The 25,750-nt window shown below is 51.0% G+C and overlaps 2 protein-coding genes across 3 annotated transcripts in view; one reads left to right on the forward strand and one right to left on the reverse strand.

Moving 5' to 3' along the window:
• The window catches only part of LOC140359284 (thrombospondin-type laminin G domain and EAR repeat-containing protein-like), a 146,310-nt gene extending 141,033 nt beyond the window's left edge, over positions 1-5,277 (forward strand). Inside the window, exon 13 of the mRNA XM_072444144.1 lies at positions 5,090-5,277. Within this exon, the coding sequence (XP_072300245.1) occupies positions 5,090-5,243 (154 nt within the window). The 3' untranslated portion in view covers positions 5,244-5,277. The remainder of the gene's footprint in view (positions 1-5,089) is intronic.
• Positions 5,278-25,343: 20,066 nt separating this feature from the next.
• Positions 25,344-25,750, reverse strand: part of LOC140359296 (uncharacterized) — a 52,215-nt gene continuing 51,808 nt past the window's right edge. For both annotated transcript variants that reach the window (XM_072444158.1, XM_072444157.1), the window contains one exon: positions 25,344-25,531. In XM_072444158.1, coding sequence (XP_072300259.1) covers positions 25,359-25,531 — 173 coding nt within the window. In that variant the 3' untranslated portion in view covers positions 25,344-25,358. The remainder of the gene's footprint in view (positions 25,532-25,750) is intronic.

Raw genomic sequence — 25,750 nt, forward strand, 5'->3', positions numbered from 1 at the left:
ATTATCGTCGTCGCTGTGATGATGATAACTGTTGATTTCTTTTAGCAGAGTATGGTACTTTGCCTACTGTAGAATCTGTGTTCACTGCATACAAAACGACGTCCTGCGTCTGCGATGTTATGGATCTGCCGCTGTGTCGTTCAGACATTTCTCTCACTTTCCCATGAGAGCACCCATGTTCTCGTCCCTCCACTGGTGAGGACGACACGGTGTGTCTCCTTCCACTTTGGCTGTTCCACTTGGCTCGTCTCTGTAAACACCACATCTCCAACACGTTCTTGCTGCGGTGATAAACAAAGTCTTTTCGACAGTTCATGTATTTCAAACAGTTCTCTCGTTTACAATTTTTTTTTTTTTTTAGTAATTATTGAATCGTAATGTTTGTTTACTAGTACATCATCCCTCCATTTGAGACATGGCACCTCGCCCATGACTCAAACTACAACCTTTAAACAATGACTTTGGTAATCATGCTTTCCATCAATGTTTCTGCATTTCATAAAGTTCAATAATCCAGATAGTTTACAAGATGTAATCAAGGAAGAGATGGAATTGCGTCTGTGGTTCCACTCCGCAATGTCACCTCAGTCCTTTCACAGTTCAGTGGTCACATCCCTGGCTGAGCCCCTCCCTCCAAGGCGCCGGGCTCCCCATGTGGATGAACCATGTCTATGTGTCTGTAATCTGACACTCGCCAAACCTATCTGTTTTACCACCATTTGTTTCAAACTCTAAATGTCTGGTGTCCACGTGTGCGCGTGTATGTATGTATGTATGTGTGTGTGTGTGTGTGTGTGTGCGTATGTGTGCAATACAAATACATCAAACAATAATAATTATTGATTATAATTCCCCTGTTGAGCTGGCCATAAGGGTCAGTTGACAACTTAGAATCCTTCACATAATTAACATCAAATTTCACATCTCCTCTGTGGGCGTGGCCTGAATAAGGTCACACCTCTAATGTAATATGTGTTAATCTTCTATATGTGCTTCAGGTGAGTTCCAAACTCAATCTCTCACACCTGCTCATGTGGTGCTTTACAAACATTGTGTATTAGTATTTTCTAGCAAGTCTATATGTGTATTAAAAATCAAAATGATCCTAAACCTTCCCCTTGTACATAAGGCATGTCTCTTTTATCAACCTGGTTTCCCCCTTGTTCCCTTCTTTCCTGTCTTTTCTTTGTCTCATCCCATCTTCCCCTCTGTCTTCCCCTCTGTCTTCCTCTTGGGGCATTTTACCTCCAAAAATGTCTTTTCTTGTAACGGAGGAAACACCCGTTTCCAAACCTGCTCTTTCTTTCCCCGTTTTCACTTACTCTTTCCCCTCACTTGTAACCTGCTTTTACTTTCTAATTGCTGCTGATATTCATAATCAGGCGCTGCATCCTCTGGGATTCCAGTGTTATCTTTAAAATATCCCTGTCATTCTGCTTCTAAACTCATGTATTGATTCACCCATCCCTCTGTTCAGTTTTCACTATCTTCAGGTAATCTGCGGGTCTCATAAAATGTATTACACTGCTCTACACTCCTCCCCCAGGCCCTTCCTGTAGTCTAACCATTCCTCTTGTCTCGGACGGGTCCTACTTTCCCTTTAACTATATCTAATGAAGATTTACTGCATCAGAAGTGGACAGAAATCTACGGGAGACGAGCAATGCGATGCGCTCCGTTGCACTAATAAACTAACGCACGTGTGTGTTGTATCAGTCCACACGGGGGAGTGCGCATGCGCACTTCCGCCTGCGTTCTCAAATCGCCGAAAAATCGTCCATACCGCCTTTAAAGCCAACAATATTTTTCAGGAATATTAAACTAATGCATAAAAAGTTTTATGTCTCACTCTTTTTCACACACAAAGTTTTGCCTGACCTTCTTTGTCGCCTTTGTTCTCCTGCTGCCTCGACACGACGCGCTCTCCTTGCGGAGAATGAGGTGCGATGGGCGGCCACGGGAAAAGTGGACTTCCTTCTGCTGTGCACACAGACTTTCACCAATTCACCACTCAATCTCCGCGAAGGGCAGCTGGTCATCCGGCTCGATAGGACCAGAAAATGTCATGGAATGAGACATACACCGATGCTATTCCTTAACACACAGAAAACACAATTCAACTTAGAATATGAAACAATACAGAAACGTCAGACTTTTGAGTAGCATGCATGGGGGAAACCGCCGGGCCGGGTCGCCAGGCTGTTGTAAGCAGCCTGGCGACCCTCCTTAGTCTCACGACGTTTTTTCTCATGCAGGTTGGTTTTATTAGAAATTATGAAATAGGCGGGTCATTGGTCAGCTTCACATCAAGGCACTTGTCTTTTACAACAGCTGGTATTTTCCTTAGAGATAAAGCCTGGGTGTTTACCTAACTCCCCTGGGCTGTTACATCCCCTCCCTAGGATAAGCATTCCATTGCTCCATCTTTACGACACCTTCACAAACAAATGCAGTTTGTCACATGCCGTTTTTCTCTGACTAATGATGCAGATAATATACTATTATGCAGATAAAATACATCACAGAAATATAATCATATATTTACATTTTTGTCACACTCACCCCCCTTTCTAGAGTTAGTGGGTTTGTCACATGACCTTTGATTTTAATTCTTGATGTTGAATCATCGTAAAGAGCCCCAGTTTTTATTTTATAGTTAGATCATAATTTTAAATTTGTTTAGCGCTTTAAATAAATAAGTCCAGCTACAGAATCAAAAGAGTTCTCAGCGTCCAAACTAATTATTACATCTTTGTTTAGTTGTGTTTGTGTTTGTCTCATTGTGTGTAAAGATGGTCTTATGTCGTTGTGTCTGATCTTTGTGGATTCAGTTTGGGAGGATTTGTTCCATTCTTTTAGACATAATTGAGGTGAATAAACGATAGTCACATTCAGAATAGAAATAGGTCTCATTTTCATTCTAATCAGTTCAGGGTCCCCTCTTCTCCTTCCTCTGGCAGAATAAAGCCGTGAGATTCTTTATCTGGGCCGTCGGAACCCCGTCCCTCGGTGTGTGAACCCCGTCCCCCGGTGTGTGAACCCCGTCCCTCGGTGGGTGAACCCCGTCCCTCGGTGGGTGAACCCCGTCCCTCGGTGGGTGAACCCCGTCCCTCTGTGGGTGAACCCCGTCTGTTGTGGAAAACTATACTGTAACAAATGACAGAGAAAATGAGGCGAAATATAACCAAATTGTCACACTCCATGTTCTACCACATGTGACACATCCTTGGATCCGCAGCTGTCAGTCTGTGTTCCCAGGGATGTCTGCAGAGCCACAAGAAGTGTGACCCGGATGTTACACACATGATGACATAAGTTTTATGGCATCAGGCAAAGACATTACATTTTTACATCACACGTCCCTCGGTGGGTGAACCCCGTCCCTCGGTCTCGGTGGGTGAACTCCGTCCCTCGGTGGGTGAAGCCCGTCCCTCGGTCTCGGTGGGTGAACCCCGTCCCTCGGTGGGTGAACCCCGTCCCTCGGTCTCGGTGGGTGAACCCCGTCCCTCGGTGGGTGAACCCCATCCCTCGGTGGGTGAACCCCGTCCCTCGGTCTCGGTGGGTGAACCCCGTCCCTCGGTGGGTGAACCCCGTCCCTCGGTCTCGGTGGGTGAACCCCGTCCCTCGGTGGGTGAACCCCGTCCCTCGGTGGGTGAACCCCGTCCCTCTGTCTCGTTGGGTGAACCCCGTCCCTCGGTGGGTGAACCCCTTCCCTTGGTCTCGGTGGGTGAACCCGGTCCCGCGGCATCAAACCCACTAGTCCACATGATTCCTGTTCCATTTGATTTCAGAACTATGCATTTGTATCTTTGTGGAGATTTGTTTTGTTCCATTTCATGTGTTTAAAGTGTTTAAAACAGTAAAACAAATACAAAATAAATAAATTAAGATTTGAAGATAAAACTTTAAAAAGAAAAATCACAATAAGCCGCAAACGTCGCACACACATACAAACCTCTTTCATATGTCTATGTCTTAAATGGTTGGACACTGTATCACTGTGATCTGAGATTCACACGAGGCTGTGGAGGTTGTGGAGGTTGTGGAGAATGTGGAGGTTGTGGAGGTTGTGGAGAATGTGGAGGTTGTGGAGGTTGTGGAGGTTGTGGAGGTTGTGGAGGCTGTGGAGGGTTGTGGAGGTTGTGGAGGCTGTGGAGGGTTGTGGAGGTTGTGGAGGTTGTGGAGGCTGTGGAGGGTTGTGGAGGTTGTGGAGGCTGTGGAGGGTTGTGGAGGTTGTGGAGGTTGTGGAGAATGTGGAGGTTGTGGAGGTCTGTGGAGGTTGTGGAGATTTTGTGATATCAGCCACTTCAGTTATGTTCCGATGGTACATCCTATGTAGGGGCGTGTCCTCCCATGTAGAGGTGTGTCCTCCCATGTAGGGGCGTGTCCTCTCATGATCGTCCTCTGGTCCTTCATTGAGCACTTCATCTGTGGAGGCTGTGGAGGTGGAGGCTGTGGAGGCTGTGGACCCCGTGCTGAGGCTGGAGGGCCTTCTCTCTGTGCAGCAGGTTCACACATTGAGTGCTTTTAGTGTATAAAGTTGTGGTGGTGCAGCCTCCTCCTTGTGTCCCTGGTGCAGAGCCCTGCGCTCAGATCTGATTGGTTTGTCTGTCCCTCGTGTGAGGACTGACAGGGGGGAAGTGAGAGTTCTCCAATGCTGCTCCTGCAGCTTGGAACTCCTTTCAGACGGAGGTGAGATTGTCTGAAATGGTTTCAATTGGGGGTTTGTGTTCAATTTCAATGTAGATTTTGTTTCTCTTTTCTAAATGTCTTATAAATGTGTAATGTTTTAGAATGTGTGCTGTTATCTTTGCTTTAGCCCAGCTCACAGTGGGTTCTACACCAGCTCACAGTGGGTTCTACACCAGCTCACAGTGGGTTCTACACCAGCTCACAGTGGGTTCTACACCAGCTCACAGTGGGTTCTACACCAGCTCACAGTGGGTTCTACACCAGCTCACAGTGGGTTCTACACCAGCTCACAGTGGGTTCTACACCAGCTCACAGTGGGTTCTACACCAGCTCACAGTGGGTTCTTACCTGCTTAAATCACTGTTAATACAATGTGTATGTGTGCTTGCTGTTGCAGGTGGCAGGGCTACGAAGGATTTGTCCCAGTCCACATTTTGCCCACGCTGGGCTGCAGAGATTGGGAGCATTTCTCGACCACAGATGGGTCATTCCTGGTGTACTCTAGTGCCACATCTACGCTCAGCAAGGTGTTCCGACTCAAGACCTACTAATGTGCCAGCACTTTGTACAACAGATGTCTTCACAAAAGCAAAACTAATTCAGCTTATGAAATACTACTATAGGCTCACATTCACAAGCCTAATGGACTGACAAAGATGTTAACCCTCAAGCTAGCTAGCCGGTTCTGGTTGGTTCTCCATCACCATTCAGTCTGTATCTGGAAGTCCCAGAGGACCTTGGCTCGGTCGTTCTCCATCTTTGGAGGTGTTTCCACTTTGTCCTTGGGGTCTCCAGCTCGTGCTCTGCACAGATGTTTCTTACACTATGTCAGCTCCTGGTGATGGAGCTCCATGTGTGCTGTCCCTGCAGCATCTGCACCTGCAGTTATGTGTGGGATGGTCTCAGGGGCCCCTTTACACAGCTACACCTTGGGTCTTGGTCTTGGGTCTTGTCTGGTGTGGTAGATCTGGGCCTCTGTCCTTCAGACCGGCTCTTTCTAACCATTGGTAGGATTTTGTGATATCAGCCACTTCAGTTATGTTCCGATGGTACATCCCATGTAGGGGCGTGTCCTCCCATGTAGGGGCGTGTCCTCCCATGTAGGGGCGTGTCCTCCCATGTAGGGGCGTGTCCTCCCATGTAGGGGCGTGTCCTCCCATGTAGGGGCGTGTCCTCCCATGTAGAGGCGTATCCTCCCATGTAGAGGCGTGTCCTCCCATGTAGGGGCGTGTCCTCTCATGTAGAGGCGTGTCCTCCCATGTAGGGGCGTGTCCTCCCATGTAGGGGCGTGTCCTCCCATGTAGGGGCGTGTCCTCCCATGTAGGGGCGTGTCCTCCCATGTAGGGGCGTGTCCTCCCATGAAGGGGGTGTAGGGGCGTGTCCTCTCGTGTAGGGGCGTGTCCTCTCGTGTAGGGGCGTGTCCTCCCATGTAGGGGAGTGTCCTCCCATGTAGGGGCGTGTCCTCCCATGTAGGGGCGTGTCCTCCCATGTAGAGGCGTGTCCTCCCATGTAGGGGCGTGTCCTCCCATGTAGGGGCGTGTCCTCCCATGTAGGGGCGTGTCCTCCCATGTAGGGGCGTGTCCTCCCATGTAGGGGCGTGTCCTCCCATGTAGGGGCGTGTCCTCCCATGATCGTCCTCTGGTCCTTCATTGAGCATTCTTTATATGTAGAATTGATTTAGAATCTATATTTGATCTAAACTCCAACTTGATTTTGTTGAAAGAACGGCATGTTATATGTTCAAATTAAAGAAAGAAAAAAAAGATAAAGGTAGAAGGGCATGATTGACAGGCGGATCAATTCAATAAAAATAGGAAACAAAAATAACCCGGGGGCCGAGAAATGGAGCTTTTCTGCATTTGAGAGACGGTTTATGTCCCACGTTAGGAGAACTCTTTTGACACGCCCTTATTGTCCAGTTCCAGACATCTGCATTTCAACAGAACTGGCTGGTTTAAGTTATAAGTTATAGATTATTTTAGTTTACCAAATGTTGTTCAAATCAAATCAAATCAAATCAATTTATTTTTGTAAGGCCCAAAATCACAACAACAGTTGCCTCTGAGGGCCACAGGGAGAAATGAATCAACAATGTCTGTGGTGGCGATGAAGTCAGACAATGTCTGTGGTGGCGATGGAGTCAGACAATGTCTGTGGTGGCGAGGGACGATGTCCCAGGGTTGTTGAATGTTGTTACATTGATTTAATAAATTAATGTTTCTTACTTATAATAAAATAACAACGTACGTGATGTGAGGTCCATTTTTGTTGCGTTCAAATGGTCTGTGCCATTTCTGCAAGACTTCCAGTCACACTGCCACGCCCTTTTCAAGCCTTCCAGTTATGGCCATGGTGTAGATTTAATCTACAGAGAGAGACAGAGGAGGACAAGGAAAACAGAGGAGGACCGGGACAACAGAGGACCGGGACGACAGAGGACCGGGACGACAGAGGACCGGGACGACAGAGGCAGCAGAGGTGGACAGGGACGACAGAGATGAACAGGGAAGACAGAGGCGGACAGGGACGACATGGACATGTTGTGGAAAAAAAACATAAACTGTGCCAGAGAAATAAGACAGATTAGAACCAAGTTGTGGTTCAAATGTGGGTCTTCATTTTAGCCGTGCACGAGACAAAGTCTCTTCTCTCCCTGGTCTGACTGAATGACTCATCGGTCCAGCGTAAAAAGGCAAGATAGTGTTTTTATGGCGAAGGCCTCCATCTTTCACTTAGGCAAATGTACACTGACCAGGGCAAAGGTCAAAGGTTACTAGACTGACCATGTTAAAACAATCAGACATCTTATGTAACTCTTAGCATCGCAACAACCAAATGACATGATATGTTTCCATCACAGACGACAGAGGTGAAGGCAGATAGGGAAGACAGGGAGGACAGGGAGGACAGGGAGGACAGGGAGGACAGGGAGGACAAAGGCGGCAAAGGTGACATATGAAAGAATTAAAACACATTCTTTTCCCAGCGCCACTGTTTCTGAGATGACGTCACTCCTTCATCATGTCTGAACATGGAGGAGTGAAGCAGCTGATTGTGCTCGTGGTGCAGTCGACATGCGGCGAGAACAGACTGAAGTTTAGAAAAGAGACTTCAAGTTATTTCACGTTCTGAAGAAATGGAAATCAAAACATTCATAAGTTGAACTGTTCTAAACATCGACAGGAAGAGAAACAAGTTTAGCTGCTTCAGCTGAACACATGGCTGTCCAAAGAGTGTGCAGAGGAGGAGTGAGGGTGCAGAGGTGGAGTGAGGGTGCAGAGGAGGAGTGAGGGTGCAGAGGAGTGAGAGTGCAGAGGAGGAGTGAGAGTGCAGAGGAGGAGTGAGGGTGCAGAGGAGGAGTGAGGGTGCAGAGGAGGAGTGAGGGTGCAGAGGAGGAGTGAGGGTGCAGAGGAGGAGTGAGGGTGCAGAGGAGGAGTGAGGGTGCAGAGGTGGAGTGAGGGTGCAGAGGAGGAGTGAGGGTGCAGAGGAGGAGTGAGGGTGCAGAGGTGGAGTGAGGGTGCAGAGGAGGAGTGAGGGTGCAGAGGAGGAGTGAGGGTGCAGAGGAGGAGTGAGGGTGCAGAGGAGGAGTGAGGGTGCAGAGGAGGGGTGAGGGTGCAGAGGAGGGGTGAGGGTGCAGAGGAGGAGTGAGGGTGCTGAGGTGGAGTGAGGGTGCAGAGGAGGAGTGAGGGTGCAGAGGAGGAGTGAGGGTGCAGAGGTGGAGTGAGGGTGCAGAGGAGGAGTGAGGGTGCAGAGGAGGAGTGAGGGTGCAGAGGAGGGGTGAGGGTGCAGAGGAGGGGTGAGGGTGCAGAGGAGGAGTGAGGGTGCTGAGGTGGAGTGAGGGTGCAGAGGTGGAGTGAGGGTGCAGAGGAGGAGTGAGGGTGCAGAGGAGGAGTGAGAGTGCAGAGGAGGAGTGAGAGTGCAGAGGAGGAGTGAGGGTGCAGAGGAGGAGTGAGGGTGCAGAGGAGGAGTGAGGGTGCAGAGGTGGAGTGAGAGTGCAGAGGAGGAGTGAGAGTGCAGAGGAGGAGTGAGGGTGCAGAGGAGGAGTGAGGGTGCAGAGGTGGAGTGAGGGTGCAGAGGAGTGAGGGTGCAGAGGTGGAGTGAGGGTGCAGAGGAGTGAGGGTGCAGAGGAGGAGTGAGGGTGCAGAGGAGGGGTGAGGGTGCAGAGGTGGAGTGAGGGTGCAGAGGAGGAGTGAGGGTGCAGAGGAGGAGTGAGGGTGCAGAGGTGGAGTGAGAGTGCAGAGGAGGAGTGAGAGTGCAGAGGAGGAGTGAGAGTGCAGAGGAGGAGTGAGAGTGCAGAGGAGGAGTGAGGGTGCAGAGGAGGAGTGAGGGTGCAGAGGAGGAGTGAGAGTGCAGAGGAGGAGTGAGAGTGCAGAGGAGGAGTGAGGGTGCTGAGGTGGAGTGAGGGTGCAGAGGTGGAGTGAGGGTGCAGAGGAGGAGTGAGGGTGCAGAGGAGGAGTGAGAGTGCAGAGGAGGAGTGAGAGTGCAGAGGAGGAGTGAGGGTGCAGAGGAGGAGTGAGGGTGCAGAGGAGGAGTGAGGGTGCAGAGGTGGAGTGAGAGTGCAGAGGAGGAGTGAGAGTGCAGAGGAGGAGTGAGGGTGCAGAGGAGGAGTGAGGGTGCAGAGGAGGAGTGAGAGTGCAGAGGAGGAGTGAGGGTGCAGAGGTGGAGTGAGGGTGCAGAGGTGGAGTGAGGGTGCAGAGGTGGAGTGAGGGTGCAGAGGTGGAGTGAGGGTGCAGAGGAGGGGTGAGGGTGCAGAGGAGGGGTGAGGGTTCAGAGGAGGAGTGAGGGTGCAGAGGTGGAGTGAGGGTGCAGAGGAGTGAGGGTGCAGAGGTGGAGTGAGGGTGCAGAGGAGGAGTGAGGGTGCAGAGGTGGAGTGAGGGTGCAGAGGAGTGAGGGTGCAGAGGTGGAGTGAGGGTGCAGAGGTGGAGTGAGGGTGCAGAGGAGGAGGAGGAGTGAGGGTGCAGAGGAGGGGTGAGGGTGCAGAGGAGCAGTGAGGGTTCAGAGGAGGAGTGAGGGTGCAGAGGTGGAGTGAGGGTGCAGAGGAGTGAGGGTGCAGAGGTGGAGTGAGGGTGCAGAGGTGGAGTGAGGGTGCAGAGGAGGAGTGAGGGTGCAGAGGAGGGGTGAGGGTGCAGAGGAGGAGTGAGGGCGCTGAGGTGGAGTGAGAGTGCAGAGGTGGAGTGAGGGTGCAGAGGTGGAGTGAGGGTGCAGAGGAGGAGTGAGGGTGCAGAGGTGGAGTGAGGGTGCAGAGGAGGAGTGAGGGTGCAGAGGAGGAGTGAGGGTGCAGAGGAGGAGTGAGGGTGCAGAGGAGGAGTGAGGGCGCTGAGGTGGAGTGAGGGTGCAGAGGAGGAGTGAGGGTGCAGAGGTGGATTGAGGGTACAGAGGTGGAGTGAGGGTGCAGAGGAGGAGTGAGGGTGCAGAGGAGGAGTGAGGGTGCAGAGGAGGGGTGAGGGTGCAGAGGTGGAGTGAGGGTGCAGAGGAGGAGTGAGGGTGCAGAGGAGGGGTGAGGGTGCAGAGGAGGAGTGAGGGCGCTGAGGTGGAGTGAGAGTGCAGAGGTGGAGTGAGGGTGCAGAGGTGGAGTGAGGGTTCAGAGGAGGAGTGAGGGTGCAGAGGTGGAGTGAGGGTGCAGAGGTGGAGTGAGGGTGCAGAGGAGGAGTGAGGGTGCAGAGGAGGAGTGAGGGTGCAGAGGAGGAGTGAGGGCGCTGAGGTGGAGTGAGGGTGCAGAGGAGGAGTGAGGGTGCAGAGGTGGAGTGAGGGTGCAGCGGTGGAGTGAGGGTGCAGCGGTGGAGTGAGGGTGCAGAGGAGGAGTGAGGGTGCAGAGGAGGAGTGAGGGTGCAGAGGTGGAGTGAGGGTGCAGAGGAGGAGTGAGGGTGCAGAGGAGGAGTGAGGGTGCAGAGGAGGAGTGAGGGTGCAGAGGTGGAGTGAGGGTGCAGAGGAGGAGTGAGGGTGCAGAGGTGGAGTGAGGGTGCAGAGGAGGAGTGAGGGTGCAGAGGAGGAGTGAGGGTGCAGAGGAGGAGTGAGGGTGCAGAGGAGGAGTGAGGGCGCTGAGGTGGAGTGAGGGTGCAGAGGAGGAGTGAGGGTGCAGAGGTGGAGTGAGGGTGCAGCGGTGGAGTGAGGGTGCAGAGGAGGAGTGAGGGTGCAGAGGAGGAGTGAGGGTGCAGAGGAGGAGTGAGGGTGCAGAGGAGGGGTGAGGGTGCAGAGGAGGAGTGAGGGTGCAGAGGAGGAGTGAGGGTGCAGAGGAGGAGTGAGGGTGCAGAGGTGGAGTGAGAGTGCAGAGGAGGAGTGAGAGTGCAGAGGAGGAGTGAGGGTGCAGAGGAGGAGTGAGGGTGCAGAGGTGGAGTGAGGGTGCAGAGGAGTGAGGGTGCAGAGGTGGAGTGAGGGTGCAGAGGAGTGAGGGTGCAGAGGAGGAGTGAGGGTGCAGAGGAGGGGTGAGGGTGCAGAGGTGGAGTGAGGGTGCAGAGGAGGAGTGAGGGTGCAGAGGAGGAGTGAGGGTGCAGAGGTGGAGTGAGAGTGCAGAGGAGGAGTGAGAGTGCAGAGGAGGAGTGAGAGTGCAGAGGAGGAGTGAGAGTGCAGAGGAGGAGTGAGGGTGCAGAGGAGGAGTGAGGGTGCAGAGGAGGAGTGAGAGTGCAGAGGAGGAGTGAGAGTGCAGAGGAGGAGTGAGGGTGCTGAGGTGGAGTGAGGGTGCAGAGGTGGAGTGAGGGTGCAGAGGAGGAGTGAGGGTGCAGAGGAGGAGTGAGAGTGCAGAGGAGGAGTGAGAGTGCAGAGGAGGAGTGAGGGTGCAGAGGAGGAGTGAGGGTGCAGAGGAGGAGTGAGGGTGCAGAGGTGGAGTGAGAGTGCAGAGGAGGAGTGAGAGTGCAGAGGAGGAGTGAGGGTGCAGAGGAGGAGTGAGGGTGCAGAGGAGGAGTGAGAGTGCAGAGGAGGAGTGAGGGTGCAGAGGTGGAGTGAGGGTGCAGAGGTGGAGTGAGGGTGCAGAGGTGGAGTGAGGGTGCAGAGGTGGAGTGAGGGTGCAGAGGAGGGGTGAGGGTGCAGAGGAGGGGTGAGGGTTCAGAGGAGGAGTGAGGGTGCAGAGGTGGAGTGAGGGTGCAGAGGAGTGAGGGTGCAGAGGTGGAGTGAGGGTGCAGAGGAGGAGTGAGGGTGCAGAGGTGGAGTGAGGGTGCAGAGGAGTGAGGGTGCAGAGGTGGAGTGAGGGTGCAGAGGTGGAGTGAGGGTGCAGAGGAGGAGGAGGAGTGAGGGTGCAGAGGAGGGGTGAGGGTGCAGAGGAGCAGTGAGGGTTCAGAGGAGTGAGGGTGCAGAGGTGGAGTGAGGGTGCAGAGGTGGAGTGAGGGTGCAGAGGAGGAGTGAGGGTGCAGAGGAGGGGTGAGGGTGCAGAGGAGGAGTGAGGGCGCTGAGGTGGAGTGAGAGTGCAGAGGTGGAGTGAGGGTGCAGAGGTGGAGTGAGGGTGCAGAGGAGGAGTGAGGGTGCAGAGGAGGAGTGAGGGTGCAGAGGTGGAGTGAGGGTGCAGAGGAGGAGTGAGGGTGCAGAGGAGGAGTGAGGGTGCAGAGGAGGAGTGAGGGTGCAGAGGAGGAGTGAGGGTGCAGAGGTGGAGTGAGGGTGCAGAGGAGGAGTGAGGGTGCAGAGGAGGAGTGAGGGTGCAGAGGAGGAGTGAGGGTGCAGAGGAGGAGTGAGGGCGCTGAGGTGGAGTGAGGGTGCAGAGGAGGAGTGAGGGTGCAGAGGTGGAGTGAGGGTACAGAGGTGGAGTGAGGGTGCAGAGGAGGAGTGAGGGTGCAGAGGAGGAGTGAGGGTGCAGAGGAGGAGTGAGGGTGCAGAGGAGGGGTGAGGGTGCAGAGGTGGAGTGAGGGTGCAGAGGAGGAGTGAGGGTGCAGAGGAGGGGTGAGGGTGCAGAGGAGGAGTGAGGGCGCTGAGGTGGAGTGAGAGTGCAGAGGTGGAGTGAGGGTGCAGAGGAGGAGTGAGGGTGCAGAGGAGGAGTGAGGGTGCAGAGGAGGAGTGAGGGCGCTGAGGTGGAGTGAGGGTGCAGAGGAGGAGTGAGGGTGCAGAGGTGGAGTGAGGGTGCAGAGGAGGAGTGAGGGTGCAGAGGAGGAGTGAGGGTGCAGAGGAGGAGTGAGGGTGCAGAGGTGGAGTGAGGGTTCAGAGGAGGAGTGAGGGTGCAGAGGTGGAGTGAGGGTGCAGAGGTGGAGTGAGGGTGCAGAGGAGGAGTGAGGGTGCAGAGGAGGAGTGAGGGTGCAGAGGAGGAGTGAGGGCGCTGAGGTGGAGTGAGGGTGCAGAGGAGGAGTGAGGGTGCAGAGGTGGAGTGAGGGTGCAGAGGAGGAGTGAGGGTGCAGAGGAGGAGTGAGGGTGCAGAGGAGGAGTGAGGGTGCAGAGGTGGAGTGAGGGTGCAGAGGAGGAGTGAGGGTGCAGAGGTGGAGTGAGGGTGCAGAGGAGGAGTGAGGGTGCAGAGGAGGAGTGAGGGTGCAGAGGAGGAGTGAGGGTGCAGAGGAGGAGTGAGGGCGCTGAGGTGGAGTGAGGGTGCAGAGGAGGAGTGAGGGTGCAGAGGTGGAGTGAGGGTGCAGCGGTGGAGTGAGGGTGCAGAGGAGGAGTGAGGGTGCAGAGGAGGAGTGAGGGTGCAGAGGAGGAGTGAGGGTGCAGAGGAGGGGTGAGGGTGCAGAGGAGGAGTGAGGGTGCAGAGGAGGAGTGAGGGTGCAGAGGAGGAGTGAGGGTGCAGAGGAGGAGTGAGAGTGCAGAGGAGGAGTGAGAGTGCAGAGGAGGAGTGAGGGTGCAGAGGAGGAGTGAGGGTGCAGAGGTGGAGTGAGGGTGCAGAGGTGGAGTGAGGGTGCAGAGGTGGAGTGAGGGTGCAGAGGTGGAGTGAGGGTGCAGAGGAGGGGTGAGGGTGCAGAGGAGCAGTGAGGGTTCAGAGGAGGAGTGAGGGTGCAGAGGTGGAGTGAGGGTGCAGAGGAGTGAGGGTGCAGAGGTGGAGTGAGGGTGCAGAGGAGTGAGGGTGCAGAGGAGGAGTGAGGGTGCAGAGGAGGGGTGAGGGTGCAGAGGTGGAGTGAGGGTGCAGAGGAGTGAGGGTGCAGAGGTGGAGTGAGGGTGCAGAGGTGGAGTGAGGGTGCAGAGGAGGAGTGAGGGTGCAGAGGTGGAGTGAGAGTGCAGAGGAGGAGTGAGAGTGCAGAGGAGGAGTGAGAGTGCAGAGGAGGAGTGAGAGTGCAGAGGAGGAGTGAGGGTGCAGAGGAGGAGTGAGGGTGCAGAGGAGGAGTGAGAGTGCAGAGGAGGAGTGAGGGTGCTGAGGTGGAGTGAGGGTGCAGAGGTGGAGTGAGGGTGCAGAGGAGGAGTGAGGGTGCAGAGGAGGAGTGAGAGTGCAGAGGAGGAGTGAGAGTGCAGAGGAGGAGTGAGGGTGCAGAGGAGGAGTGAGGGTGCAGAGGTGGAGTGAGGGTGCAGAGGTGGAGTGAGGGTGCAGAGGTGGAGTGAGGGTGCAGAGGTGGAGTGAGGGTGCAGAGGAGGGGTGAGGGTGCAGAGGAGCAGTGAGGGTTCAGAGGAGGAGTGAGGGTGCAGAGGTGGAGTGAGGGTGCAGAGGAGTGAGGGTGCAGAGGTGGAGTGAGGGTGCAGAGGAGTGAGGGTGCAGAGGAGGAGTGAGGGTGCAGAGGAGGGGTGAGGGTGCAGAGGTGGAGTGAGGGTGCAGAGGAGTGAGGGTGCAGAGGTGGAGTGAGGGTGCAGAGGTGGAGTGAGGGTGCAGAGGAGGAGTGAGGGTGCAGAGGTGGAGTGAGAGTGCAGAGGAGGAGTGAGAGTGCAGAGGAGGAGTGAGAGTGCAGAGGAGGAGTGAGAGTGCAGAGGAGGAGTGAGGGTGCAGAGGAGGAGTGAGGGTGCAGAGGAGGAGTGAGAGTGCAGAGGAGGAGTGAGGGTGCTGAGGTGGAGTGAGGGTGCAGAGGTGGAGTGAGGGTGCAGAGGAGGAGTGAGGGTGCAGAGGAGGAGTGAGAGTGCAGAGGAGGAGTGAGGGTGCAGAGGAGGAGTGAGGGTGCAGAGGAGGAGTGAGGGCGCTGAGGTGGAGTGAGGGTGCAGAGGAGGAGTGAGGGTGCAGAGGAGGAGTGAGGGCGCTGAGGTGGAGTGAGGGTGCAGAGGTGGAGTGAGAGTGCAGAGGAGGAGTGAGAGTGCAGAGGAGGAGTGAGGGTGCAGAGGAGGAGTGAGGGTGCAGAGGAGGAGTGAGGGTGCAGAGGTGGAGTGAGAGTGCAGAGGAGGAGTGAGGGTGCAGAGGAGGAGTGAGGGTGCAGAGGAGGAGTGAGGGTGCAGAGGAGGAGTGAGAGTGCAGAGGAGGAGTGAGGGTGCAGAGGTGGAGTGAGGGTGCAGAGGTGGAGTGAGGGTGCAGAGGTGGAGTGAGGGTACAGAGGAGGGGTGAGGGTGCAGAGGAGCAGTGAGGGTTCAGAGGAGGAGTGAGGGTGCAGAGGTGGAGTGAGGGTGCAGAGGAGTGAGGGTGCAGAGGTGGAGTGAGGGTGCAGAGGAGGAGTGAGGGTGCAGAGGAGGAGTGAGGGTGCAGAGGAGGGGTGAGGGTGCAGAGGTGGAGTGAGGGTGCAGAGGAGTGAGGGTGCAGAGGTGGAGTGAGGGTGCAGAGGTGGAGTGAGGGTGCAGAGGAGGAGGAGGAGTGAGGGTGCAGAGGAGGGGTGAGGGTGCAGAGGAGCAGTGAGGGTTCAGAGGAGGAGTGAGGGTGCAGAGGTGGAGTGAGGGTGCAGAGGAGTGAGGGTGCAGAGGTGGAGTGAGGGTGCAGAGGAGGAGTGAGGGTGCAGAGGAGGAGTGAGGGTGCAGAGGAGGAGTGAGGGTGCAGAGGAGCAGTGAGGGTTCAGAGGAGGAGTGAGGGTGCAGAGGTGGAGTGAGGGTGCAGAGGAGTGAGGGTGCAGAGGTGGAGTGAGGGTGCAGAGGAGTGAGGGTGCAGAGGTGGAGTGAGGGTGCAGAGGAGGAGTGAGGGTGCAGAGGAGGAGTGAGGGTGCAGAGGAGGAGTGAGGGTGCAGAGGAGGAGTGAGGGTGCAGAGGAGCAGTGAGGGTTCAGAGGAGGAGTGAGGGTGCAGAGGTGGAGTGAGGGTGCAGAGGAGTGAGGGTGCAGAGGTGGAGTGAGGGTGCAGAGGAGTGAGGGTGCAGAGGTGGAGTGAGGGTGCAGAGGAGGAGTGAGGGTGCAGAGGAGGAGTGAGGGTGCAGAGGAGGAGTGAGGGTGCAGAGGAGGAGTGAGGGTGCAGAGGAGGGGTGAGGGTGCAGAAATTTCAAAATACATTACTGCAATGACGGCCTTTAATAGTCGAGGGTCAGACGTACCTCATGTTGGGACACGTGCCTGTGATGTCACTGCCTGAGCAGGTCTAACCTCCGTCTACATCATGTTTTAATTGTACATGTTTTTTGTGTTTTTTATACCATGTTAATATGTTTTTATTTATTTATTTGACATTCACTGTTTAATATTCATACAAACTGTATTGTGTTTTTTAATGTGTTTTTAAAGCACTGTTTTTTTCCACCTTGGATTTTCAGTCAAAAGGTTTGAACATTTGTCAAAATGAAGTAAACCATGTGAGGTCAGAGGTCATTCTTTTGATTTTTGATACAATTCCAAATGTGGGCGTGGCATGCTCGTTAACAAAAAATTGCCATTTAAACTTGAGAGGCATGAGATGTACTATTTTCCAGCATTAATATATGTTTTGTGCAAAAATAATGAGCTGAACACAATATATAGTATAATATTCCAAGCATTCCAAATTTCACAACAAAAATATTTTTTTATTCTGCTAAAAAGATTTCTATGATTATTTTCTTAAAGTTACTTTTAACCAGAAATAAAGAAGTGGCATTTCTTAATTTGTTGCAACAATTGTTCCATAATTTAACTCCTTATTTAACTAGACAAACAATGACCCTCAGCATGGTTCACACAAGCTCTGTCACACACACACGCACAATGACCCTCGGCGTGGTTCTCACAGGCTTTGTCACACACACGCACAATGACCCTCGGCGTGGTTCTCACATAAGCTCTGTCAAACACACACGCACAATGACCCTCGGCGTGGTTCTCACATAAGCTCTGTCACACACACACGCACAATGACCCTCGGCGTGGTTCTCACATAAGCTCTGTCACACACACACACGCACAATGACCCTCGGCGTGGTTCTCACATAAGCTCTGTCACACACACACGCACAATGACCCTCGGCGTGGTTCTCACATAAGCTCTGTCACACACACACGCACAATGACCCTCGGCGTGGTTCTCACATAAGCTCTGTCACACACACACGCACAATGACCCTCGGCGTGGTTTTCACATAAGCTCTGTCACACACACACACGCACAATGACCCTCGGCGTGGTTCTCACATAAGCTCTGTCACACACACACACACGCACAATGACCCTCGGCGTGGTTCTCACATAAGCTCTGTCACACACACACACGCACAATGACCCTCGGCGTGGTTCTCACAGGCTTTGTCACACACACGCACAATGACCCTCGGCGTGGTTCTCACATAAGCTCTGTCACACACACACACGCACAATGACCCTCGGCGTGGTTCTCACATAAGCTCTGTCACACACACACACGCACAATGACCCTCGGCGTGGTTCTCACATAAGCTCTGTCACACACACATGCACAATGACCCTCGGCGTGGTTCTCACATAAGCTCTGTCACACACACACGCACAATGACCCTCGGCGTGGTTCTCACATAAGCTCTGTCACACACACACGCACAATGACCCTCGGCGTGGTTTTCACATAAGCTCTGTCACACACACACACGCACAATGACCCTCGGCGTGGTTCTCACATAAGCTCTGTCACACACACACGCACAATGACCCTCGGCGTGGTTCTCACATAAGCTCTGTCACACACACACACACGCACAATGACCCTCGGCGTGGTTCTCACATAAGCTCTGTCACACACACACGCACAATGACCCTCGGCGTGGTTCTCACATAAGCTCTGTCACACACACACACGCACAATGACCCTCGGCGTGGTTCTCACATAAGCTCTGTCACACACACACGCACAATGACCCTCGGCGTGGTTCTCACATAAGCTCTGTCACACACACACGCACAATGACCCTCGGCGTGGTTCTCACATAAGCTCTGTCACACACACACGCACAATGACCCTCGGCGTGGTTTTCACATAAGCTCTGTCACACACACACACGCACAATGACCCTCGGCGTGGTTCTCACATAAGCTCTGTCACACACACACGCACAATGACCCTCGGCGTGGTTCTCACATAAGCTCTGTCACACACACACACACGCACAATGACCCTCGGCGTGGTTCTCACATAAGCTCTGTCACACACACACACGCACAATGACCCTCGGCGTGGTTCTCACATAAGCTCTGTCACACACACACGCACAATGACCCTCGGCGTGGTTCTCACATAAGCTCTGTCACACACACACGCATAAAAAAAATATATATTTTATCCTCGGGCCCCGCGATGCCAGCTTCCAGCAGCTTCTAGAAGGGCTGCCTCCAGAACACTTTCAGTCCCACACTTTTCATGTCCCGTATTAAATCCCAGGTCAGCTTCTTGCTGGCCGCGTCCCGACCGCGTTCGGCCCCAGAGGCCCCTTCAACTCCAGTCTCACTGCTATTGAAGCATGTCTGATCCCCCTTCACAGAGGAGGGTCTAAGCAGAGCAGCAGTTCAAGACGCTCCTCTGTCGCTGAACTCTCGCCCGCTCTGTCACAGGTGAAGTGTTCAGATTCAAGACAGATAGAGACTGTGTGTGTCCCTCGTGTCCCTCGTGTCCCTCGTGTCCCTCGTACAAATAATGCCAAAAAGTCACTTCTCAGAAAAACTATTTCAGGCTCAGACCAAATAACTTAGGGAAAATAACATTCACAAATGACACAAACAAATAAATAAACACATAAAATGTGGACGGCTAAACATTAGATCAATTTCCTCTAAATCACTTTTAGTTAAAGAATTAATTAGTGATTATAACATAGATCTTCAGCTCGAACTGAAACTTGGCTTCAACAAGATGATTATGTCAGACTAAATGAGTCCACCCCACCCACCCATGTAAACCCCACCCACCCATGTAAACCCCACCCACCCATGTTAACCCCACCCACCCATGTTAACCCCACCCACCCATGTTAACCCCACCCACCCATGTTAACCCCACCCACCCATGTTAACCCCACCCACCCATGTAAACCCCACCCACCCATGTAAACCCCACCCACCCATGTAAACCCCACCCACCCATGTAAACCCCACCCACCCATGTTAACCCCACCCACCCATGTTAACCCCACCCATGTAAACCCCACCCATGTTAACTGTCAGACCTCCAGGAGCACAGAGGTGGGCGTGGTAGTGATCTCACACTCAAGCGACCCTCAAATCCTAAAACTAACAATGCATTTCACTCATTTAAAGCCTCATGTGTCAATCACGTGTCCAATATGAGAAACCAAAAAGGAGTTTGGTTCATAGTTATCTACCTCCTGGTCCCTATTCAGAGTTTTTAACAGAGTTTATATCAAACTTAGTGTTAGCCTGTGATAAAATAGTCATAGCTGGAGACTTTAATATCCATGTGAACGTGAGTGATGACTCTCTCAGTAACGCCTTCAGCGCCTTGTTAGACAGCATCGGTTTCACTCAGAATGTAAATAAAGTGACTCACACTCACAAGAACACTCTGGATCTTGTCCTAACGTATGGAATAGAGATTAGTGACCTCATTGTCCTCCCTCAAAACTCTATATTGTCAGATCATTTCATAATTACCTTTCAGTTTATTCTTAAAGATCATCAGCCACAGAAAAAAGTTATAATGAAAAGGACAATATCTGAAAAATCTATCTCAAAGTTCAAAGAAATAATAGAGCCAATATTCAGTGACATGTCATGTGATCATGTCATGTGATCATGTGATGTGATCGTGTCATGTGATCGTGTCATGTGATCGTGTCATGTGATCGCGTCATGTGATCGTGTCATGTGATCGTGTCATGTGATCATGTCATGTGATCACGTCATGTGATCGCGTCATGTGATCGCGTCATGTGATCGTGTCATGTGATCACGTCATGTGATCGTGTCATGTGATCACGTCATGTGATCGTGTCATGTGATCGTGTCATGTGATCGCGTCATGTGATCGTGTCATGTGTACACGTCATGTGATCACGTCATGTGATCACGTCAAGTGATCACGTCATGTGATCATGTCATGTGATCATGTCATGTGATCGTGTCATGTGATCGCGTCATGTCATCGCGTCATGTGATCGCGTCATGTGATCGTGTCATGTGATCTGTCATGTGATCACGTCATGTGATCGCGTCATGTGATCGCGTCATGTGATCGTGTCATGTGTACACGTCATGTGATCACGTCATGTGATCACGTCAAGTGATCACGTCATGTGATCGTGTCATGTGATCATGTCATGTGATCGTGTCATGTGATCGCGTCATGTCATCGCGCCATGTGATCGCGTCATGTGATCGTGTCATGTGATCTGTCATGTGATCACGTCATGTGATCGCGTCATGTGATCGTGTCATGTGATCTGTCATGTGATCACGTCATGTGATCACGTCATGTGATCACGTCGTGATCATGTGATCATGTCGTGATCATGTGATCATGTGATGTGATCATGTGATGTGATCATGTGATGTGATCGTGTCATGTGATCGTGTCACGTGATCGCGTCATGTGATCGCGTCATGTGATCGCGTCATGTGATCGCGTCATGTGATCGTGTCATGTGATCACGTCATGTGATCGTGTCATGTGATCGTATCATGTGATCGTGTCATGTGATCACGTCATGTGATCGTGTCATGTGATCATGTCATGTCATGTGATCATGTGATGTGATCATGTGATGTGATCACGTCATGTGATCGCGTCATGTGATCGTGTCATGTGATCTGTCATGTGATCACGTCATGTGATCACGTCATGTGATCGCGTCATGTGATCGTGTCATGTGATCTGTCATGTGATCACGTCATGTGATCACGTCATGTGATCACGTCGTGATCATGTGATCATGTCGTGATCATGTGATCATGTGATGTGATCATGTGATGTGATCATGTGATGTGATCGTGTCATGTGATCGTGTCATGTGATCGCGTCATGTGATCGCGTCATGTGATCGCGTCATGTGATCGCGTCATGTGATCGTGTCATGTGATCGTGTCATGTGATCTGTCATGTGATCACGTCATGTGATCGTGTCATGTGATCGTGTCATGTGATCACGTCATGTGATCGTGTCATGTGATCATGTCATGTCATGTGATCATGTGATGTGATCATGTGATGTGATCATGTGATGTGATCATGTCATGTGATCGTGTCATGTGATCACGTCATGTGATCACGTCATGTGATCACGTCATGTGATCATGTGATGTGATCGTGTCATGTGATCGTGTCATGTGATCACGTCATGTGATCGTGTCATGTGATCATGTCATGTCATGTGATCATGTGATGTGATCATGTGATGTGATCATGTGATCGCGTCATGTGATCGCGTCATGTGATCGCGTCATGTGATCGCGTCATGTGATCGCGTCATGTGATCGCGTCATGTGATCGCGTCATGTGATCGCGTCATGTGATCGCGTCATGTGATCGTGTCATGTGATCGCGTCATGTGATCGTGTCATGTGATCGCGTCATGTGATCACGTCATGTGATCATGTGATGTCATGTGATCATGTCATGTGATCCTGAGAACAGCTTTAGTCCAGGGGAAGTGACCGATCTGACCACTTGACCATGAATTCTCTGAAGTCTGCTCTTGATGCTGCAGCTCCGTTAAAACAGAAGGTCAATAGGCCAAAGCGCCTCCTCCTGGTACAACCAAGAACTGCACTCACATAAACAAAGGGTTAGATCATGATAGACCCTTTGGCCCCTCCCACACAGAAGAATCTCTAGAAGCTACTGTCCAATCAGCAGCTCTGTGTGAGGCCCAAACCAGAGACTATTCACATCTAATAGAAGTCAACTAAAGTAACACGCTGTAGCCATGGTAACACACTGTCACAGCAGCAGAGCCCTCACTCCCAGATACTCTCAGCTCTGATGATTTCCTCCTATTTTTTAACAATAAAATAAAAACAATCAGAGATAAATGAGATGAAATGACTCCCATTATTCGCCCTGCACGAGCCCAAACTGTAAAACTAGTGTCACATATAAATCCAGTTGTAAATGTAGAAATGTTCAGCTGTTGATCAAGAGAGAGAACTTCAGCCCTTATGTCCTCTAAAAGCTCAACTTGTGTCCTTGACCCCATTCCAAGCTCCTCAAAGACATTCTCCCCCTAATTATAGACCCTATTCTTAATATAATAAATACTTCACTCCAAAGTGGCTATGTTCCACATCCTTCAAACATGCAGTCATTAAACCTCTTCTGAAAAAGACTCATCTAGATCCCGACCTATTGGTAAACTACAGACCTATTTCAAATCTTCCCTTTGTCTCTAAAATCCTGCATCATTGTGCTGGAGGTCATTGTGCTGGTCCTAAACATGTACGAGACGCTCTATCTGAGCAGATAGTCACACTGGACAATGTCAGTGAAGCCTCCAGTTCTACTGTAAGAAACCTCAGAGTCTTATTGGACCAGGAGCTCTCATTTAAAGCTCATATAAATCAAGTCTGTAAAACAGACTCTTTCATCTGTGTAATATAGATCAAATCAGAAGAATCCGGCCTAAAAGCGAAGCTGAAAAACATCTGTATTTGTAACGACTACATTAGACTGTAACTCCTGCTCACAGCAGGTCCTAAAAGCTCCATCAAAAGCTTTCAACTGGTTCAAAATGCAGCAGCAAGATTACTAACAGGAACTAAAAGAAGAGAGCACTTTACGCCGGTGCTGGAGTCTCTTCACTGGCTCCTGTCCAGTTTAGAATCACATTTAAACTCCTCCTCCTGACTTACAAAGCCATAAATGACATGGCCCCTCCCACCTCAAAGATGCTCTAGAACCATATCATCCAAACAGAGCTCTTCACTCTCTAAATGCTTCTGGTGGTGCCAAGAGTCTCTCCGAAGAGTTCTCCAGAATGCTTTAGGTCTCTGGAGTATCACATCTAAATAAGATTCCGTTTGACAATGGACCCTTTATTTGTATTTTTTTTGAGAAAATGTATCACCACATGAAGTATTGAAATGTCTGGTCAAATAGAACAGATCCTCATCTGTGTCAGTTGTAACACCACCAATCGTTTTTGTCTAATCAATTCGGCAAATGGTTCTAAATACAAAGGTGTTTAAACGATAGTCACATTCAGAATAGAAATAGTCTCGATGAGGCACAGTCCAGTCGCTCCTTCCCTTCTTTTGGTCTCAGGGACATGATGTCCTCTTTCACACTAGGAGGGGAGAAGTTTTATTAAGTGACCAGCTAAAGCTCTAAAGACACATCTCAGAGCGTATAAAGCTCTAAAGACACATCTCAGAGTGTATAAAGCTCTAAAGACACACCTCAGAGTGTATAAAGCTCTAAAGACACACCTCAGAGTGTATAAAGCTCTAAAGACACACCTCAGAGTGTATAAAGCTCTAAAGACACACCTCAGAGCGTATAAAGCTCTAAAGACACACCTCAGAGCGTATAAAGCTCTAAAGACACACCTCAGAGCGTATAAAGCTCTAAAGACACACCTCAGAGTGGTATAAAGCTCTAAAGACACACCTCAGAGTGTATAAAGCTCTAAAGACACACCTCAGAGCGTATAAAGCTCTAAAGACACACCTCAGAGCGTATAAAGCTCTAAAGACACACCTCAGAGCGTATAAAGCTCTAAAGACACACCTCAGAGTGTATAAAGCTCTAAAGACACACCTCAGAGTGTTATAAAGCTCTAAAGACACACCTCAGAGTGTATAAAGCTCTAGAGACACACCTCAGAGTGTTATAAAGCTCTAAAGACACACCTCAGAGTGTATAAAGCTCTAAAGACACACCTCAGAGTGTATAAAGTTCTAAAGACACACCTCAGAGTGTTATAAAGCTCTAAAGACACACCTCAGTGTTATAAAGCTCTAAAGACACACCTCAGAGCGTATAAAGCTCTAAAGACACACCTCAGAGCGTATAAAGCTCTAGAGACACACCTCAGAGTGTTATAAAGCTCTAAAGACACACCTCAGTGTTATAAAGCTCTAAAGACACACCTCAGAGTGTTATAAAGCTCTAAAGACACACCTCAGAGCGTATAAAGCTCTAAAGACACACCTCAGAGCGTATAAAGCTCTAGAGACACACCTCAGAGTGTTATAAAGCTCTAAAGACACACCTCAGAGTGTATAAAGCTCTAAAGACACACCTCAGAGTGTTATAAAGCTCTAAAGACACACCTCAGTGTTATAAAGCTCTAAAGACACACCTCAGAGTGTTATAAAGCTCTAAAGACACACCTCAGTGTTATAAAGCTCTAAAGACACACCTCAGAGTGTTATAAAGCTCTAAAGACACACCTCAGAGCGTATAAAGCTCTAAAGACACACCTCAGTGTTATAAAGCTCTAAAGACACACCTCAGAGTGTTATAAAGCTCTAAAGACACACCTCAGAGCGGTATAAAGCTCTAAAGACACACCTCAGTGTTATAAAGCTCTAAAGACACACCTCAGAGTGTTATAAAGCTCTAAAGACACACCTCAGAGTGTATAAAGCTCTAAAGACACACCTCAGAGCGTATAAAGCTCTAAAGACACACCTCAGAGCGTATAAAGCTCTAAAGACACACCTCAGAGCGTATAAAGCTCTAGAGACACACCTCAGAGTGTTATAAAGCTCTAAAGACACACCTCAGAGTGTATAAAGTTCTAAAGACACACCTCAGAGTGTATAAAGCTCTAAAGACACACCTCAGAGTGTTATAAAGTTCTAAAGACACACCTCAGAGTGTATAAAGCTCTAAAGACACACCTCAGAGTGTTATAAAGTTCTAAAGACACACCTCAGAGTGTATAAAGCTCTAAAGACACACCTCAGAGTGTTATAAAGCTCTAAAGACATACCTCAGTGTTATAAAGCTCTAAAGACTTAGTTCTACTTCTTTTTCCAGATATTTTGGTGACATTTTGTTTGTAAAATGATCAAACGTAGATTGTAATTGCTCGTTTGGTTAAAATTACATTCTTCTGCCAATCTCGTATTTCTAAAATTGTTCTGCCTGTTTTCCATGTTTTCAAGCAAATCATTTTTGTGAATTTAGAGCCACTTTTATCTCTTTTATTAGTGAAAGTATTTGTATGTCCTGTGAGGTTATTGATGTCACTCACTTATTTCCTGTAGCGTTGGAGGATCCTTGTATTCACATGTTTAACCTCCAAAGCTTTAGTTTGTTCTGTCAATCCTTTTATCATCTGCATTTTTTCTGCCTTAGTTTCGTTTTGGCCGAGGAAACGGCCATAACCCTGCCCCTCAAAACTGCCTTAGCTGCAGCCCAGAGAATGGGTGGAGAAAGTTCACCATTGTGACCTCCACCACGGGCCGACCTCCACCTCCACCACGGGCCGACCTCCACGGGCCGACCTCACAATATGAAACCTGGGAAGCCCTTTGACCTTTGGAATGGTGCATGACACATATTTTGAACACATTTTGAAAATATGTTGTTTATTAAACATAAAGTTCAGAAGAAGTCGGAGGCTGTGGGTCGTGAGCGCACGCCGTTCTTCTTCGGTTTTGGGGCAGGAGTGGGCGGGGACTTCAGCACTCCAAACTTGGGCTTCTGGTCAGGGTCAAAGGGCACTCGGGACGGCCCCTCCGGGCTCAGCAGAAGACTGCGGTCTGTCCTGTGGAACTCTGAGCAGAGACACACACGGAGACACACGTTTAATGTTCATATAAAGACAACACGCTAAACTGTCAAACATGACAACAGCAGAGGACAGGACTGACACACACACTGTCCACACAGAAGAGAGGACAGGACTGACACACACACTGTCCACACAGAAGAGAGGACAGGACTGACACACACACTGTCCACACAGCAGAGAGGACAGGACTGACACACACACT

Source organism: Eucyclogobius newberryi, unplaced genomic scaffold, assembly GCF_026437365.1.
Source record: "Eucyclogobius newberryi isolate DKJ021-1_F unplaced genomic scaffold, fEucNew1.0.hap1 SCAF_14, whole genome shotgun sequence".
Taxonomy (NCBI): domain Eukaryota; kingdom Metazoa; phylum Chordata; class Actinopteri; order Gobiiformes; family Gobiidae; genus Eucyclogobius; species Eucyclogobius newberryi.